The following is a 14925-nucleotide window of genomic DNA, read 5'->3' on the forward strand; positions in this document are numbered from 1 at the left end:
TCTCACCTTCTGTTGTTCAGTTGCTCAGTCGTGTCCGACTCTTTGCGACCCCATGAACTGCAGCCCACCAGGCCTCCCTGTCCATCACCCACTCCCAGAGTTCATCCAAACTCATGTCCATTGAGTTGGTGATGCCATCCAACCATCTCATCCTCTGTCATCCCCTTTTCCTCCAACCTTCAATCTTTCCTAGCATCAGGGTCTTTTCCAGTGTGTCAGTTCTTCCCATCAGGTGGAAAAAGAATTGCAGTTTCAGCTTCAGCATCTGTCCTTCAATGAATATTCAGGTCTGATCTCCTTTAGGATGGACTGGTTGAAACCTTAGCCGCCTCTTTTTCTCCAGTACCAGCGGCAGGATGGAAAGTCACCTGGCGTGCATCCATGACGTGGCCTGAAATGCCTCCATCTCGTGAACAGGATCTGTCGGCTCATCTCTGACCCCTGGGGGCAAATGAACTTGCTCAGGGACTGTGGACGGTCAAGCACTGAACGGGCCTCTGACCACAGACCCTGCAGTGCAGACCCAGCAGCTCGGGGATGGACTTCTCCCGGTCTGGGTCCACGGCCTCCCCTCTTCTGCTGGTTTCTGGAGGGCTCTCCTTTGGGGGTCTCTGAGGCCCACTCCCCCTCCCCACGGCTGCCGTAGCCTCTGGTTTGCTCTGTTCTCAGGAGCAGGGCCACTGAGCAGAGGAGACAGGGAAGCCCCGCTCATCCTTCCAGGCCCGGAGCAGACAGCACTCTCCCCGAGGGCCTGGATGGGGCGGGCGGAGGGAGGACCCAGAGAGCAGGCAGCCAGTGCTCCTGACCGGCGGGACCACCGAGTGCCCGCCTCCGATGGCAGCTGCAGCTCTGAGAAGGCACAGGACACAAGGACACAGAAATACACACACACAGGCGATCTCGATCAGCCCTTTATTTGTGGACCTTGCCAAGGTCACCTGGGGTTCCAGCTCTTTGCAGAAATCAGGGAGAGCAGTGAGCAGCACGGGGGGCCCCACCTCGTCATGGCGAGCAGTAGCGGCCGCAGAACAGGATGGCCCCGGTCTTGCCGTGCTGGATGAAGAAGAGGAAGGGGCGGTCGGCACAGAACCGGGGCAAGATCCTCAGGATTCTCGGGGTGATCCTGGCCACTGTGGCGGCCGCGGCCTCCGTGCCCTCCTCGGTGACCTCCACGAAGGACTTGTGCACGATCTTGGACAGGTGCAGGTCTTGCCCGGACGACATCCCGCTGAAGTCGGCCTGGGCCGCCTCAAAGGCGTCGGTCATGCCCAGGTCTCGGAGGACGGCTTCCATGTCGTAATTCTCCTCCAGCGTGAACCGGGGCAGAAACACCTCCACCTCCTCCTCGGCGATCACATCCAGCTTTGTCCAAGTGATGAATTTCTCATAGGTCAGGGCCTTCTCCACCTGGAGGAGAAGATAGAAGATCTCAGGGTCTACAGCAGAGCTGCCCCAGGGACCATCCGCTGTGACCCACACTCTGCGCCTAGCGGGCCCGGGGCGACCTGCCGGCTGCAAAAGTTCCCGGAGCCCAGTGCCCGGCAGGGATCTGGACGAGACCCCGGGCCTTGGAGCCACGGCTGCACAGTTACCGTGTTCAGGTCAGTGCTTTCACCAGGCAGCAGAATGACCATGTTCAGTTCTTTGCCGACATAGGGAAGCACGAGAATCTGGGTGCTTATTTCTCCAATGTAGGTCATTTTAAAGGTGGACTTCTTAAACATCATTTGCACAGGTTTCTCCACGTTCTATAAAGGAAATGGATAAACCTTAAGTTGAAACAAGACCCATGGACACGCTGGACGAGTCATCAGATCCGTCCACCTGCGCCCACACACTCTGTCCTGTCTTCCAGACCCACCCCACCTCCATGTCCTCAGCTTGTCTGATCGGCTCCAACTCCCACCCCTGGTTCCCACCTCTCAGGCCTCAGGCTCCTGTTCTCCTGCTGACCCAGGAGGTCTCCACTCGGACATTCCCGGCAGGACCTCTCCCACAGCTCGCGCCTACCTGACATGTGCATCTGGATGCAAAGGAGCCTTCAGTTCGGCTCGCACACTGGCGGCTCGTGTTGCCCTCTACACCTGCTCACTCTATACTTTCCCATTTCTGCTCATGGCGACACCACACATCCCACAGTCAAACCCGGGAGTGTCCTGGGCCCCTGTCCTTCCCACCCACAGCTGACCCATGAACAACCATGTTGGCTCTACTTTTAAAGACAACAGGGCTTCCCTGGTAGCTCAGGGGTAAATAATCCGCCTTCCAATGCAAAGACGCAGGCTCCCTCCCTGGTCTGGGAAGACCCCACAGCCCAGGGGCTCCTAAGCCCACACGCCACAACTACCGAGCCTGGGCTGAGCACCGGGAGCCGCAGCTCCTGAGGTCACGGGCCTGGAGCCCGAGCTCTGCCCCAAGAGAAGCACCAGCTGGGGAAGCCCGAGCCCTGAGCCGAGAGGGCCTCCGCCAGGGCAGCGTCAGGAAAGGCTTGCGGCAAGAAGACCCGGCACAGCCAGAAATAAACAGATGCGATTATTAAAAGAAATGCGAACCAATCTGACTTGTGCTTCCTACGCCCACCACTCTCAGCCCAGCCACCGTCATCAGGAAAACTTCCAAGTAACCTCCCTGGTCCTGCACTCGGGCCCGAGGGGCTCTGGGAGATCAGAGCCACAGTGAGAGGCCATGGGCTCTGTGAGAGCTCAGAGGAGGGACACAGGAAGCAGGAACCCAGGCTGGGGAGACCGCTAGGGAGGCTTCTGGACGGCCCTGCAGAGGAAGGCATCTGTGTAGGTAGCTACGGATGGGCTGGGGACAGACGGTGGGATCCAGGCCCAGAGAGTGTCACAGCCACAGTCTGGAGTTTGAACTGGATCTCGGGAGATCTGGGGAGCCCAGAGACCTGGGAGATGCCCCGTGGGATATGTGCTACAAGATGGAACCCCCACAGCACAGAACGCCCCTGATGATACAGCAGAGGAGGAGCAGGGGCAGAGGAGGCCAGGGTTTGCCTGGATCCACCTCTGGGCTGCCAAGGCCACGAGAGGCACAGGTTCCCTGAGGTCAGCCTCCTCGCACGCTCCGTAAACCAAGGGGACCCAGGGACCGTTTCCAAGAACCTCCCTCGCTTTATGAAACATTCTTGTTCACCTTGCTGACTTTGAATGGCCTTTCCTTGGTGTGCTCTTTGTTAAACTGTTTAGCCCAGTTTCCTTTGAAGTAGATGGCGTTCACGAGAACCAGACGTGTCATGGAGTTAACTGAATTTTCAGAGAGCAAGTCTCTAATTTTATCTGCAAAGAAGATTTAAAGAGCCAGTTAGCTAACGGTTTCCTGGTGGAGATGCTGGGCACAGTGATAATGGTCTGTCCTCTGGAGGAGTCAGTGGGCAGAGCAGAGGGTTCACTGTCGCCCAGACAACCATGAACAGGGAGTTGTCTGGTTACTTGCTAAGTTGTGTCTGACTCTTTGTGACCCCATGGACTCCAGCCCACCAGACCCCTGTGACCATGGGGTTCCCCAGCTAAGAATACTGGCAGGTTGCCATTTTCTTCTCCAGGACATCTTTCCGACCCAGGGATCCAACCAGCCTCTCCTGCACTGGCAGGTGGATCCTTTACCATCTGAGCCACCAGGGAGACCCATACAGGAGCCTGGCCCCTAAAGGAAAATCAGCAAGAAAAACCTTAAAATCACTGCTCAGAAAAATACCATGAGTTGCATAAAACACATAAAATGAACAAATAATAAGAGCAGAATAATTCACAGTGACAGAAAAATGAATGTTCGGTCTACAACGTGAGGGGACTGTCCTGAAGGGGAAAGGTCAAAGCCAGTGTGGAGAGCATGAAAACGAAGAACCGCAGGTGGACCAGGGCTTGACCGAGTGTCCTGCGGTGATGCTCAGCGACCCGCGGACAGGCAGGGAGGTGGAGCCCGCATCCAGAGTTTTCCTTCCACCCTTTGTGAAAAGGCAGACTATATGAACATTAACTGCAACAGCCCAGAATCAAAGTGCGATTGCTCTGGAAGAGGTGCACCAAATATTGATGAGGAGGGGAAAAGCTAGAGAAATGGATTACTGACTACATTTCAGAAGTGGATTTGAAAGCTTGCAGTTCTTTAAGATAAAAGCCCTTTCTGTTCACATGTGATGGTCTTGGGAAGGAACTGATGGATAATAAGGCTGATTCAAATACTGTGCAAACAGAACTTGTGACACGTCCTCACCTTCTGTCTTTTCGGCTACCCAGGTGTTTATGTGCTTCCTGGCCTCCTCCGAAGCGCAGACAAAGTCCAGCTCCTCCATCTCTGCTTGGTAGAATATGCGGCACGAATCTTTGAAAGCCTAGGAGAGACGGAATGAGAGAATCACATGGCTACAGAAGCAGACAACGCCAACAGGTTACTCCTTCACTGCGCCAAACCTCAACACTGATCATTTGATGGTTACTTGTGTAATGTACAAACGAATGTGCCGAATTAACCTTCAATCCGGTTTCTCAGTTTTCAGCTACATTGAATAAATAACTGTGTAAAATAACAGGCTTCCCAGGTGGCACAGTGGTAAATAATTCGCCTGCCAATGTTATAGACGAGGGTTTGATCTCTGCGTGGGGAAGATTCCCTGGAGAAGGAAATGGCAACCCACTCCATTATTCTTGCCTGGACAATCCCATGGACAGAGGAGCCCTGTGGGCTACAGTCCATGGGGTCGCTAAGAGTCAGACACAACGTAGCGACTAAACAACAAGAAAACAACCTTTCAAGTGAGGCAATCTGGCAACACTGCCCCCAGCACAAGTTCTGGGCTTCACTCCTGTGTGACCCTGGAAAGGCTGCTGCGTCTCTCTGGCTTCCTTGCCCCCGGAAGCAAGGACACAGCAGCAGCGCCGTCTCAGAGGTGACTGAGGACCAGGAGAGCTTGGTCTGTCCGGGGTCTCGTGACTGAGCTCTCCCCACACCGTGGACGCCGTACCTCGTGGTCCAGGCGCCTCATTTCATAGAATCCTCACACCATTCAGGCTCTGCCAACCTGCTGCTCCGCTTCTCAATCGGGGCTTTTGAACAGATGTCAGTCTCTCAGTCTAAGAAAATAGTCTGGAAGCAAAGTGGTCACCTACAAGTCGACACCTCCTCAGACCCTTGGTGATTTCAACAGCTTTTAATAAACACATCTGAAAACAAGCACCTGCTTCTTAAATTACTATTTAGTAAGTAATGACCAGTCAAAAACAAAGGAATATCTAATTATACACTGCGATTGGTATTGGATTCTTGGAATACTCAGTCACTATGAAATAACTGACAAATATTTCTCATCTTTTGATTTTATATTCCTCATCAATATAACGTTTTAAATATCAATGCTTTTCTTGGGGCAGTCCTAAGACGGCAGAGGAATAGGATGGGGTGACCACTTTCTCCCCCACAAATTCATCAAAAGAACATTTGAACGCTGAGTCAATTCCATAAAACAACTTCTGAATGTCGGCAGAGGACATCAGGCACCCAGAACAGCAGCCCATTGTCTTCAAAAGGAGGTTGGGAAAATATATAAAAGATAAAAAGAGAAACAAAAGAGGTCGGGATGGATATCCGTCCAGTGAAGGGAGTCTTGAAAAAGAAGTTTCCAAACACTAGGAAACACTCTCAGTGGCGAGTCTGTGGGGAGCCTTGGAACCTCAGAGGGCAACTAACCAGGAGGAAAAATAAATAAATAATTAAAACCCACAGATTACGTGCCCAACGGCAACTCCCAGTGGAGAAGCAGTGCAGATGCCCGCATCCCCCACTAGCAAGCGGGGGCTGGGCAGGTGGGCACGGGCTGCATTGCTTAGAGTAAGGACCAGGGCTGAATGTCCCGAGGGCAATCTGAGGGAGCTAACTTGACATAGCAAAGCAGACTGTGGGATAGCTACCCTGCGAAAGGTCCTAATCTAAGACACAGCCAGGGCTGCTCAGAGAACAAAGGACTGAGTGGAGCTGGCCGGCTGCGGACCAGCCTATCCTCCACCCGAATCAGGCAGGGAAGGGCAGCCAGAGCCAGAACGGGACAATCATGGCCCCAGAGAGGCATCATTTACCAAACTGCAAGCAGGCTTTATTCCTAACCAAGACTTCTTGGGATTCTGGATGGTTGACATCTGCCAGGAGGGTCGCAGCCAGAGATCAGCTCCCCAGAAGAGACACACGGCACACCTGAGAAGGTGTGCCGGTTTTACACCCAGAAAGCCGAGTGGCAGGGGTGCGGGAGGTGATAAATCACAGCCTTTAACTGGGTGCAACTGTGCTCACCAAACACCTGGTTACCTGAACTGCCCGGACCTGGGAAGGGCACAGAACGCAGGCCTAACCAAGTCTGCGCCTTTGAGGAGTACCCGAGTACCCGAACCTGAGCGGCTTAGACCTGGGAAGTGCACACAACCCAGGGCCAGCCTCAGACACTTCCCGGCAGAGCGACCTAGAGCCTGAGCAGTATAGACAGGGAAAGCACACATGCCGTGAGCAGGGCAAACCCAGTGTGGCCAAGACACTGCAAGCAGTCCCCACACAGGCCAGTGATATTTGTTTGCAGCGTTCCTCCCTCCCCACAGCACTGCTGAACAAGTGAGCCTAAAAAAGTGACCATCACGCCCCCTTGTGTCCCGGCGGAGATTAGACACTGAAGAGACCAGCAAACAGAAGAAGCTAAAACAAACAAAGGGAACCGCCCTGGAAGTGACAGGTGCAAAAGATTAAAACCCTGTAGTTATCACCGACTACATAGGAAGGGGCCTATAAGCCTGATCCAGGAACTATCTGAAAATGAACTGACCCCACACTGTCCACAACAACACCAGAGGAAGTCCGAGATATATTTTTACTATTATCATTCTTTAAATTAAAAAAACATTAAAAAAATTTAAGTCCTCTATTACTGCTTTAATTTTCATTTTTATAACCTACTATTACTTTTCAAAAAAAGGCCATATTTTTTAAAGCAAATTTTAGATATATATATATTTTATAATTTTTGTGACTTTGTTTTTTTCTTCTTTAATACTGTATTTTTGAGAATCCAACTTCTACTCTAGATTTTAAATCTTTGCTTTTTGGTACTTGTTATCAATTTTGTACCTTTAAGAACCCAGTCTTCAGTACCCATTTTCACTTGGGAGCGAGATCACTGGCTTGACTGCTCTCTCCTCCTTTGGACTCTCCTTTCCCTCCACCGGGTTGCCTCTCTCTCCCTCCTCCTCTTCTCTTCTCCATGTAACTCTGTGAACTCTCTGGGTGTCCCTCACTGTGGAGAAACTTTCCATATTTAATCTAGATGTTTCATAATTGGTGCTGTATGGATGGAGGCTACTGTAAGAGTAAGACTGAAAACCAGAGGTAGAGGCTTCAGTCCAAATCCTGAGACACCCGAGAACTCCTGACTCCAGGGAACATTAATTGATAGGAGCTCATCAAACGCCTCCATACCCACAGTGAAACCAAGCACCACCCAAGGGCCAACAAGTTCCAGAGCAACCACACATATTCTCCAGCAACACAGGAACATAGCCCTGAGTTTCAATATACAGGCTGCCCAAAATCACTCCAAACCCATTGACATCTCATAACTCATTACTGGACATTTCAATGCACTCCAGAGAGAAGAAATCCAGCTCCACCCACCAGAACACTGACACAAGCCTCCCTAACCAGGAAACCTTGACAGGCCACCTGTCCAACCCCACCCACAGCGAGGAAACTCCACAATAAAGAGACCTCCACAAACTGCCAGAAGACGGAAAGGCCACCCCAAACACAGCAATATAAACAAGATGAAGAGGCAGAGAAATACCCAGCAAATAAAGGAACAGGATAAATGCCCACCAACCCAAACAGAAGAGGAAGAGATAGGGAATCTACCTGATAAAGAATTCCGAATAATGATAGTGAACATGATCCAAAATCTTTAAAACAAAATGAAGTTACAGATAAATAGCCTGGAGACAAGGATTGAGAAGATGCAAAAAAGGTTTAACAAGGATCTAGAAGAAATAAAAAAGAGTCAATATATAATGAATAATGCAATAAATGAGATCAAAAACACTCTGGAGGGAACCAACAGTAGAATAATGGAGGCAGAAGATAGGATAAATGAGGTAGAAGATAGAATAATAGAAATAAATGAAAAGAGAGGAAAAAAGAAAAACTAATTAAAAGAAATGAGGACAATCTTGGAGACCTCTGGGACAATGTTAAACGCCCCAACATTCGAATCATAGGAGTCCCAGAAGAAGAAGACAAAAAGAAAGACCATGAGAAAATACTTGAGGAGAAAATAGTTGAAAACTTCCCTGAAATGGGGAAGGAAATAATCACCCAAGTCCAAGAAACCCAGAAAGTCCCAAACAGGATAAACCCAAGGCAAATCACCCCAAGAGACATATTAATCAAATTAACAAAGATCAAACACAAAGAACAAATATTAAAAGCAGCAAGGGAAAAACAACAAATAACACACATGGGGATTCCCATAAGGATAACAGCTGATCTTTCAATAGAAACTCTTCAGGCCAGGAGGAAATGGCAGGACATATTTAAAGTGATGAAAGAAAATAACCTACAGCCCAGATTACTGTACCCAGCAAGGATTTCATTCAAATATGAAGGAGAAATCAAAAGCTTTACAGACAAGCAAAAGCTGAGAGGATTCAGCACCACCAAACCAGCTCTCCGTCAAATGCTAAAGCATCTTCTCTAGACAGGAAACACAGAAAGGGTGTATAAACTCGAAACCAAAACAATAAAGTAAATGGCAACGGGATCACACTTATCAACAATGACCTTAAATGTAAATGGGTTGAATGCCCCAACCAAAAGACAAAGGCTGGCTGGATGGACACAAAAACAAGACCCCCATATATGTCGTCTACAAGACCCACCTCGAAAGAAGGGACACATTCAGACTGAAAGTGAAGGGCTGGAAAAAGATATTCCAAGCAAATAGAGAAAAAAAGAAAGCAGGAGTAGCAATACTCATATCAGATAAAATAGACTTAGAAACAAAGGCTGTGAAAAGAGACAAAGAAGGACACTACACAATGATCAAAGGATCAATCCAAGAAGAAGATATAACAATTATGAATATATATGCACCCAATATAGGAGGGGGGTTCAGGATGGGGAACACATGTACACCTGTGGTGGATTCATATCAATGTATGGCAAAACCAATACAATATTGTAAAGTAATTAACCTCCAATTAAATAAATTTAAAAAATAAATAAATATCAATGCTTTTCTTCATATATCCACCAGAAAAGAAAGAAGTGAAGGAAAATTAGCCAATTCTCTGTGTTTATTGGAAATTTTGCTCTTCTGTATATCTAAGGCTTATGCAAAGATGACAATAAATTAGCATATAGCTGAGACTGATAAAAACAAAGAAACCAGGTTGTAAAAAAATTCACACCATGCTGTACAAACCTACAAATATTTGACCTCATGCTGACTATATTCACTTTACACCACCTGTTTTAAAACAGTTAGAGTCTGAAACAAGTGTGAAAAATAATGAAAAAGTTATATAACAGAATAAGATCACTATCCTAAACATACAAAAAACTCATTAAAAAAAAAAGACCTAAAGCCCGAAAGTAAAACTACACAGAGGACATATAAACAGGCAACTTTCAGAAAAGATACAAATGATTGATCAACATGAGAACTGCTCCGTCTCATGAGCAATCGGAATGTTCAGACTCAGCCCCTGCGGCGCTGAGCAGAGGGGGGAAGGGCACCCACTCCCCTTCCTGAGGACGACGGGAAGGGCTGCAGCCGTCGGGGCGGGAATGAGGCCGAATTCACTGAGATCTGAGAGCCTCCCTCTGTCCCTTCCTTCCAAAGTCCATCAGGAGTAGCAGGCACGCACAGGACAGAACCACACACACATCGTCCCTGCCGGCTCGGCCCTGGCCGGGCTCCACCCACGCCCACCCCGGGGGCAGGCGGCTGCGTCTCGGTAGAGCCACCCCTGAGGACGCCGCCACCACCGTGAGAAAGGCTGAGGCGGACACACACTGTTGCTGAGGCTGAAGCTCCAACACTGTGGCCACCAGATGGGAAGAGCCGACTCATTGGAAAAGACCCTGATGCTGGGACAGACCGAAGGCAAAGGAGAGGGGACGACAGAGGGTGAGATGGTTGGAGGCATCACCAACTCAATGGACACGAGTCTGAGCAAACTCTGGGACGCAGCAGAGGACAGAGGAGCCTGGCCTGCTGCAGTGCACGGGGTCAGACAGAGTCGGACACGGCTCAGCGGCTGAGCAACAGACACACGTGGAGTGAGACGCAAAGACTCTCTGTGCACAGGGGACACGCCTTACACTGAGCGTGGGGACAGGGCGTGGAAGAGCGTTTGGGAGGTCTCTGGCTCTGCCTGCATTTTTATACAATGAGAACAGGTTACTTGAGCTGTTTATGAAAAAATTTTTTAAAAATGAAAGCATTGTAATTAAATAGAACAGAGTAAAAAAGACAAAAACTTTAAAAAAAATTCTGCATAGGAAAAGAAAATCAGAATATTTACATGTATAAAAAATTGAACAAGTCTCACAATGCACAAAAAACTTCCAACATGTGAAAAACAACATCAGAAATATTCTATTGGATCACTTCTTTGTTTGGGCCAACTCATCTGCAACTGGGGTATGACCCGTGTTAGTTCTGACAATCATCTCATCGAAGCTTCACGAACATGTGAACAGGCTGTTACAGGGCTCCTCTTACAGGCAATGACTTAACGGTTCCAGGAAGCGTGAGGTCGTGACTGGGGTCCCACACCCCGCCCATCGTGTCAGTCTCAGGCCACAAGGCCTCTGCTGCACAACAAGGCCCGCCTCCTGGTCCACATGACCTCGGTCTCTATCTGCTTCGGGCAAACGGGAATATGACTTACCGAGAGGAAATCGCAAGTCTTCTCTCCAAAAAGCCTGTTGGCGGTTCTGAGCAAGTACTGTGTGTCGGTCCTGTTAATTTCGCTGAGAAGGTTCTGGAAACCCTGGTGGACATCTTCACCTCCGCCACTGATCTTGCTTAGAGAAAGTGTCTGAAATAAAACCAGATAAAGACCCACCACTGCAGTACGACCTGACTACAGGACAGTGAGGCCTGTCTGTGGAGCAAGGCCTCTGGGATTCGGATCGCGGACACAGGCTCACCCACCAAGGAAACAGCATAGGCCGCCACCCAGAACCGGCTTCCCGAACGTACCTGGCACATCTGGGCTGCGGTGTTGCCCCTGGCCCCCACGAGGACCATGGCCAGGGCAGAGGAGATGCTTAGGGGCGAGATAAACACATTGTTCGAGTTTTCTTCACCCAGCTTTTTCAGAAGGGTCAAGGCAAAGGTGGCGTTTGCTTCTGACAGCGCATCCATGGTGGCGAGTCTGAAAGGACGGATTTACAATCAGTGTCACGCAAATTCAGGCCTCGGGTCGACCGCGTCTCACTCTGCTCTTAACTGTTTTTAGCACTAACGCCCTGCTTCGACGAGCAAACAGGTACACGCATAAAACTCGGTTTCCTCGGGGGGGCTCAGACCCTCCTGTGGGCTTCTAACACGTGAACATGGGTGAGAGATGACTCGGATACAGAGAGGGTGCTGGGCCATGGCCTGGGAGGGCCGGGAAGGAGCTATTTTCTTTTGTTCCCATTTCTAGAATGTGTTTGGGGCCTATAGGTATGATTTTATAACAAGAATCACTCAAAATGATCCATCCAAACATATAATTATACAGGTTGAGTGTTTTGTAAAGAGAGAGCAAGACCCCACTTAGTATAACCTGAAGCCTTGAGATAAAAGACAAGTAAATCACGTACAAAGAAGCAAGAAAGCCTTAAAGACAAGCCCCGCTGACACTCAGGTCTCCTCCTCTGGGACCTCTGCCTGTGGCAAAGCTCGAATCTGAGGCCCTGTTCCCAGGACCCTGATGCCCCAGGCCCAGGGCCTGCTCACCCTGCTTGGGACATGGGCCGTGGGACGCACCCATGAAAACCTCCAGGGCCCGGCCTCAGAGGTCTACTGCCCAGGCATGAAGGGCGTTTTGTCCAGAAAAGGACACTGTGGGGATGGGCGGGGTTGCACGAGGGTTCAGGGCCTTTCTGTGCGTGGTGGGAAGGGATGACAGCTGAGAGATCCCCAGTTCTTCAACAGAAAGCAGCTTCGGTCCTAGATACTGAGCTGGGAGAAACAGAGCAGGTGAGCCCGCGGATAAGCCCCGAAGCCGCAAGGCGTGCAGGCTGGCAGCCCCAATATGGGCCCTGCGTCAGCTCCCTGATTTCTGCTCCCTACATGAGGATGGGTTGCACCAGGTAATCTGTGCTCCTGATGGGGTGCAGGGCAGTTCACCCCAAACATTCCACTGGAGCACATTGATTGCTCTGAAGTAAAGAGACTTGAAAAACAGCTGGTGCAAAAAGCATACTCTGCCCTTCCTCTGTTCCCCCTGAAACCTGAAAATAAATCTCCACGTGGAAATATCCTCCGTCTACCAGGAAGTAGAGAGACATCTTTACACCTAAGAAGGGAATGCAAGGCTGAAAAGGCTGTACAAGAAACCAGCAAACCCTGTTACTTCATGAACTTCTACCCCAAGCAAATCCCCCTTGCTTGTTTCGTCAAATCTTCACACACACACAAAGCTGCCTGCCTTGTCACTTCTTGAATCTCATATCTTTGAGGTTCGCACTAAATTCAGAGGGATTGGGTTTCTGCTATTGATTTGTCTTGGGTGAATTTAAATGCTAGACCAGCCAGGAAGATGGTAGAGGAGAAGAAACACTCCCCCCACACACATTCTCTTCCATCTTTAATATCCAATTTGGTTACTAGCTAAGTATGTCCAACTCTTTTGTGACTCCATGGACTATAGCCTACCTGGCCCTTCTGTCCATGGATTTTCTAGGCAAGAATACTGGAGTGGGTTGCCATTTCCTTCTCCAGGGGATCTTTCCCACCCCGGGATTGAACCCGAAGCTCCTGCATTGCAGAAGCATTCTTTCCACTGAGACACCAGGGCAGGTCTTAATATCCAATACCTTAACACTAATACAAAAAAAAGGAGAAGTTCACTTGTCTTCAAAGGCCACAGCGAGGCCGCTAAAGTTCTTTTTCTCCACTGACAACAGTAGCTGATGACCATTAAAGGTGAGAGCATACCCACTCGCTGTAAAATCTCTAAACTGAAAAGGAAGGAATGAAGCATGAGGCCCAGAGGTTTATTCGGGATACTCTGACGACAGAAAGTACATCAGTCGTGAGATAAGTGAACAGCCCACAAAATAAAACAGGAAGCGATGCTTCGTGCCCTCCCCGGGGCGCTGGGGCAGAACACCTGAGGTAGCAGCGTGCTCCCGGCAGGAACTCGGGAGGGTCCTGGTACCAGGGCTGGTGAGAATTGCTCTGATAGTTCAGGCCCTGCACTCAACTCAGGAACAATGCAAAGGAAAGTTATCAGAAACAACACAAAATGAGCATAATTAGCAAACTATGTGATGGGTGACCTGCAGGGAAGCCAGAATCAAGGGAGCAGTCTTAAAACTGGGAAAAGAATGGAGCAAAATGGGCTCCGGAAAGAGCTGATTTAAAAAGCAGCCTGTTTCTGCTGGGCTCCAAGGAGCAGAGGGAGAGCTGAGCACCAGGTCATGACTCTGCAGTCCAGCCTCATCACTGCGGCAGCGCCCCCTCACCCCAAAAAAGACAGAGCGAGACGGGTGGAGAGCAAACTGAAACATCCTTCTTAAAACAGAAACTTCACAGTCGAGAACCATGCATTTCCAATACTGACAAAGGAAGATCGGAATTCCTTCTCACACTGTGCAAATGATGCTATAAAGTGGTACTCCAGTATTCCCAGTGCAATTAAGAATTGCTGTGGCTGTTTAGTCACTAAGTCGTGCCCGACTCTTTGATGACCCCGTGGGCTATAGCCTGCCAGGCTCCTCTGCCATGGGATTCTTCAGGCAGGAATACTGGAATGGATTGCCATGCCCTCCTGCAGGGGATCTTCTGGACCCAGAGATCAAACCTGACTTTCCTGCATTGGCAGGTGGATTCTTTACCACTGAGCCACCTGGGAAGCCTCAGATACATTTCAAAGTGCACAGAACAGTAAAATGGCTATGAAATGCCTTCCTGCAGCTGTACTTAGGTCAAGCACAAAGGTATTCATGAAAGTGAAAGTGAATGTCGCTCAGTCGTGTCCGACTCTTTCAACCCCAAGGACTCCACAGTCCATGGAATTCTCCAGGCCAGAATACTGGAGTGGGTAGCCTTTGCCTTCTCCAGGGGATCTTCCCAACCCAGGAACAAACCCAGGTCTCCCACATTGCAGGCGGATTCTTTACCAGCTGAGCCACAAGGAAGCCCAAGAATCCTGGAGTGGGTAGTCTATCCCTTCTCCAAGGGATCTTACTGAGCCTGGAATTGAACCAGGGTCTCCTGCATTGCAGGCAGATTCTTTACCAGCTGAGCTGTCAGGAAACCTCATTATCACCTTGAGGAAAGGTGTAAGAAGATATAACACAGATAACACAGACCCATGGACTTCCCTGGTGGCTCAGTTGGTAGAGAATCTGCCTGCAATGTAGGAGACCCCGCTTCGATTCCTGGGTCAGGAATATCTGCTGGAGAAGGGATGGGCTCCCCACTCTGGGATTCTTGGCTTCCCTTGTGGCTCAGCAGGTAAAGAATCCGCCTGCAGTGCAGGAGACCTGGGTTTGACCCCGGGGTCGGGAATATCTGCTGGAGAAGGGATGGGCTCCCCACTCTGGGATTCTTGGCTTCCCTTGTGGCTCAGCAGGTAAAGAATCCGCCTGCTTATTAATAGTCTCCCAACTTCTTACAAACGAGATGTTTCAATTAGCTTAGATAGATAATGAAATTGG

The 14925-nt window shown here is 49.6% G+C and overlaps 1 protein-coding gene across 1 annotated transcript; it reads right to left on the reverse strand.

Moving 5' to 3' along the window:
* Window positions 1-1002: 1002 nt before the first annotated feature.
* On the reverse strand, window positions 1003-11420 carry LOC129543793 (serpin B6-like). Its single transcript, XM_055407105.2, has 6 exons — window positions 11252-11420; window positions 10938-11087; window positions 4231-4348; window positions 3151-3293; window positions 1593-1748; window positions 1003-1407 (listed from the first exon to the last, which is right to left on the reverse strand). The coding sequence occupies exons 1-6, from the start codon at window positions 11414-11416 to the stop codon at window positions 1003-1005; spliced, it is 1137 nt and encodes a 378-aa protein (XP_055263080.2). The 5' UTR covers window positions 11417-11420.
* Between the last annotated feature and the right edge of the window lie 3505 nt (window positions 11421-14925).

This window comes from Moschus berezovskii, chromosome 23 (assembly GCF_049115385.1).
Source record: "Moschus berezovskii isolate FMDL1 chromosome 23, NW_MosBer_1.0, whole genome shotgun sequence".
NCBI classification, from domain to species: domain Eukaryota; kingdom Metazoa; phylum Chordata; class Mammalia; order Artiodactyla; family Moschidae; genus Moschus; species Moschus berezovskii.

What these genes read in the sequence shown, in the direction of transcription:
- LOC129543793 (XM_055407105.2), bottom strand. Translation starts at nt 11,416, where the DNA reads ATGGATGCGCTGTCAGAAGCAAACGCCACCTTTGCCTTGACCCTTCTG. An exon ending in CCGCAGCCCAGATGTGCCAG is followed by an intron (nt 11,088 to 11,251) that starts GTACGTTCGGGA and finishes GTTTTATTTCAG; the next exon opens with ACACTTTCTCTAAGCAAGAT. An exon ending in GGCCATTCAAAGTCAGCAAG is followed by an intron (nt 1,749 to 3,150) that starts GTGAACAAGAAT and finishes TTTCCTTTATAG; the next exon opens with AACGTGGAGAAACCTGTGCA.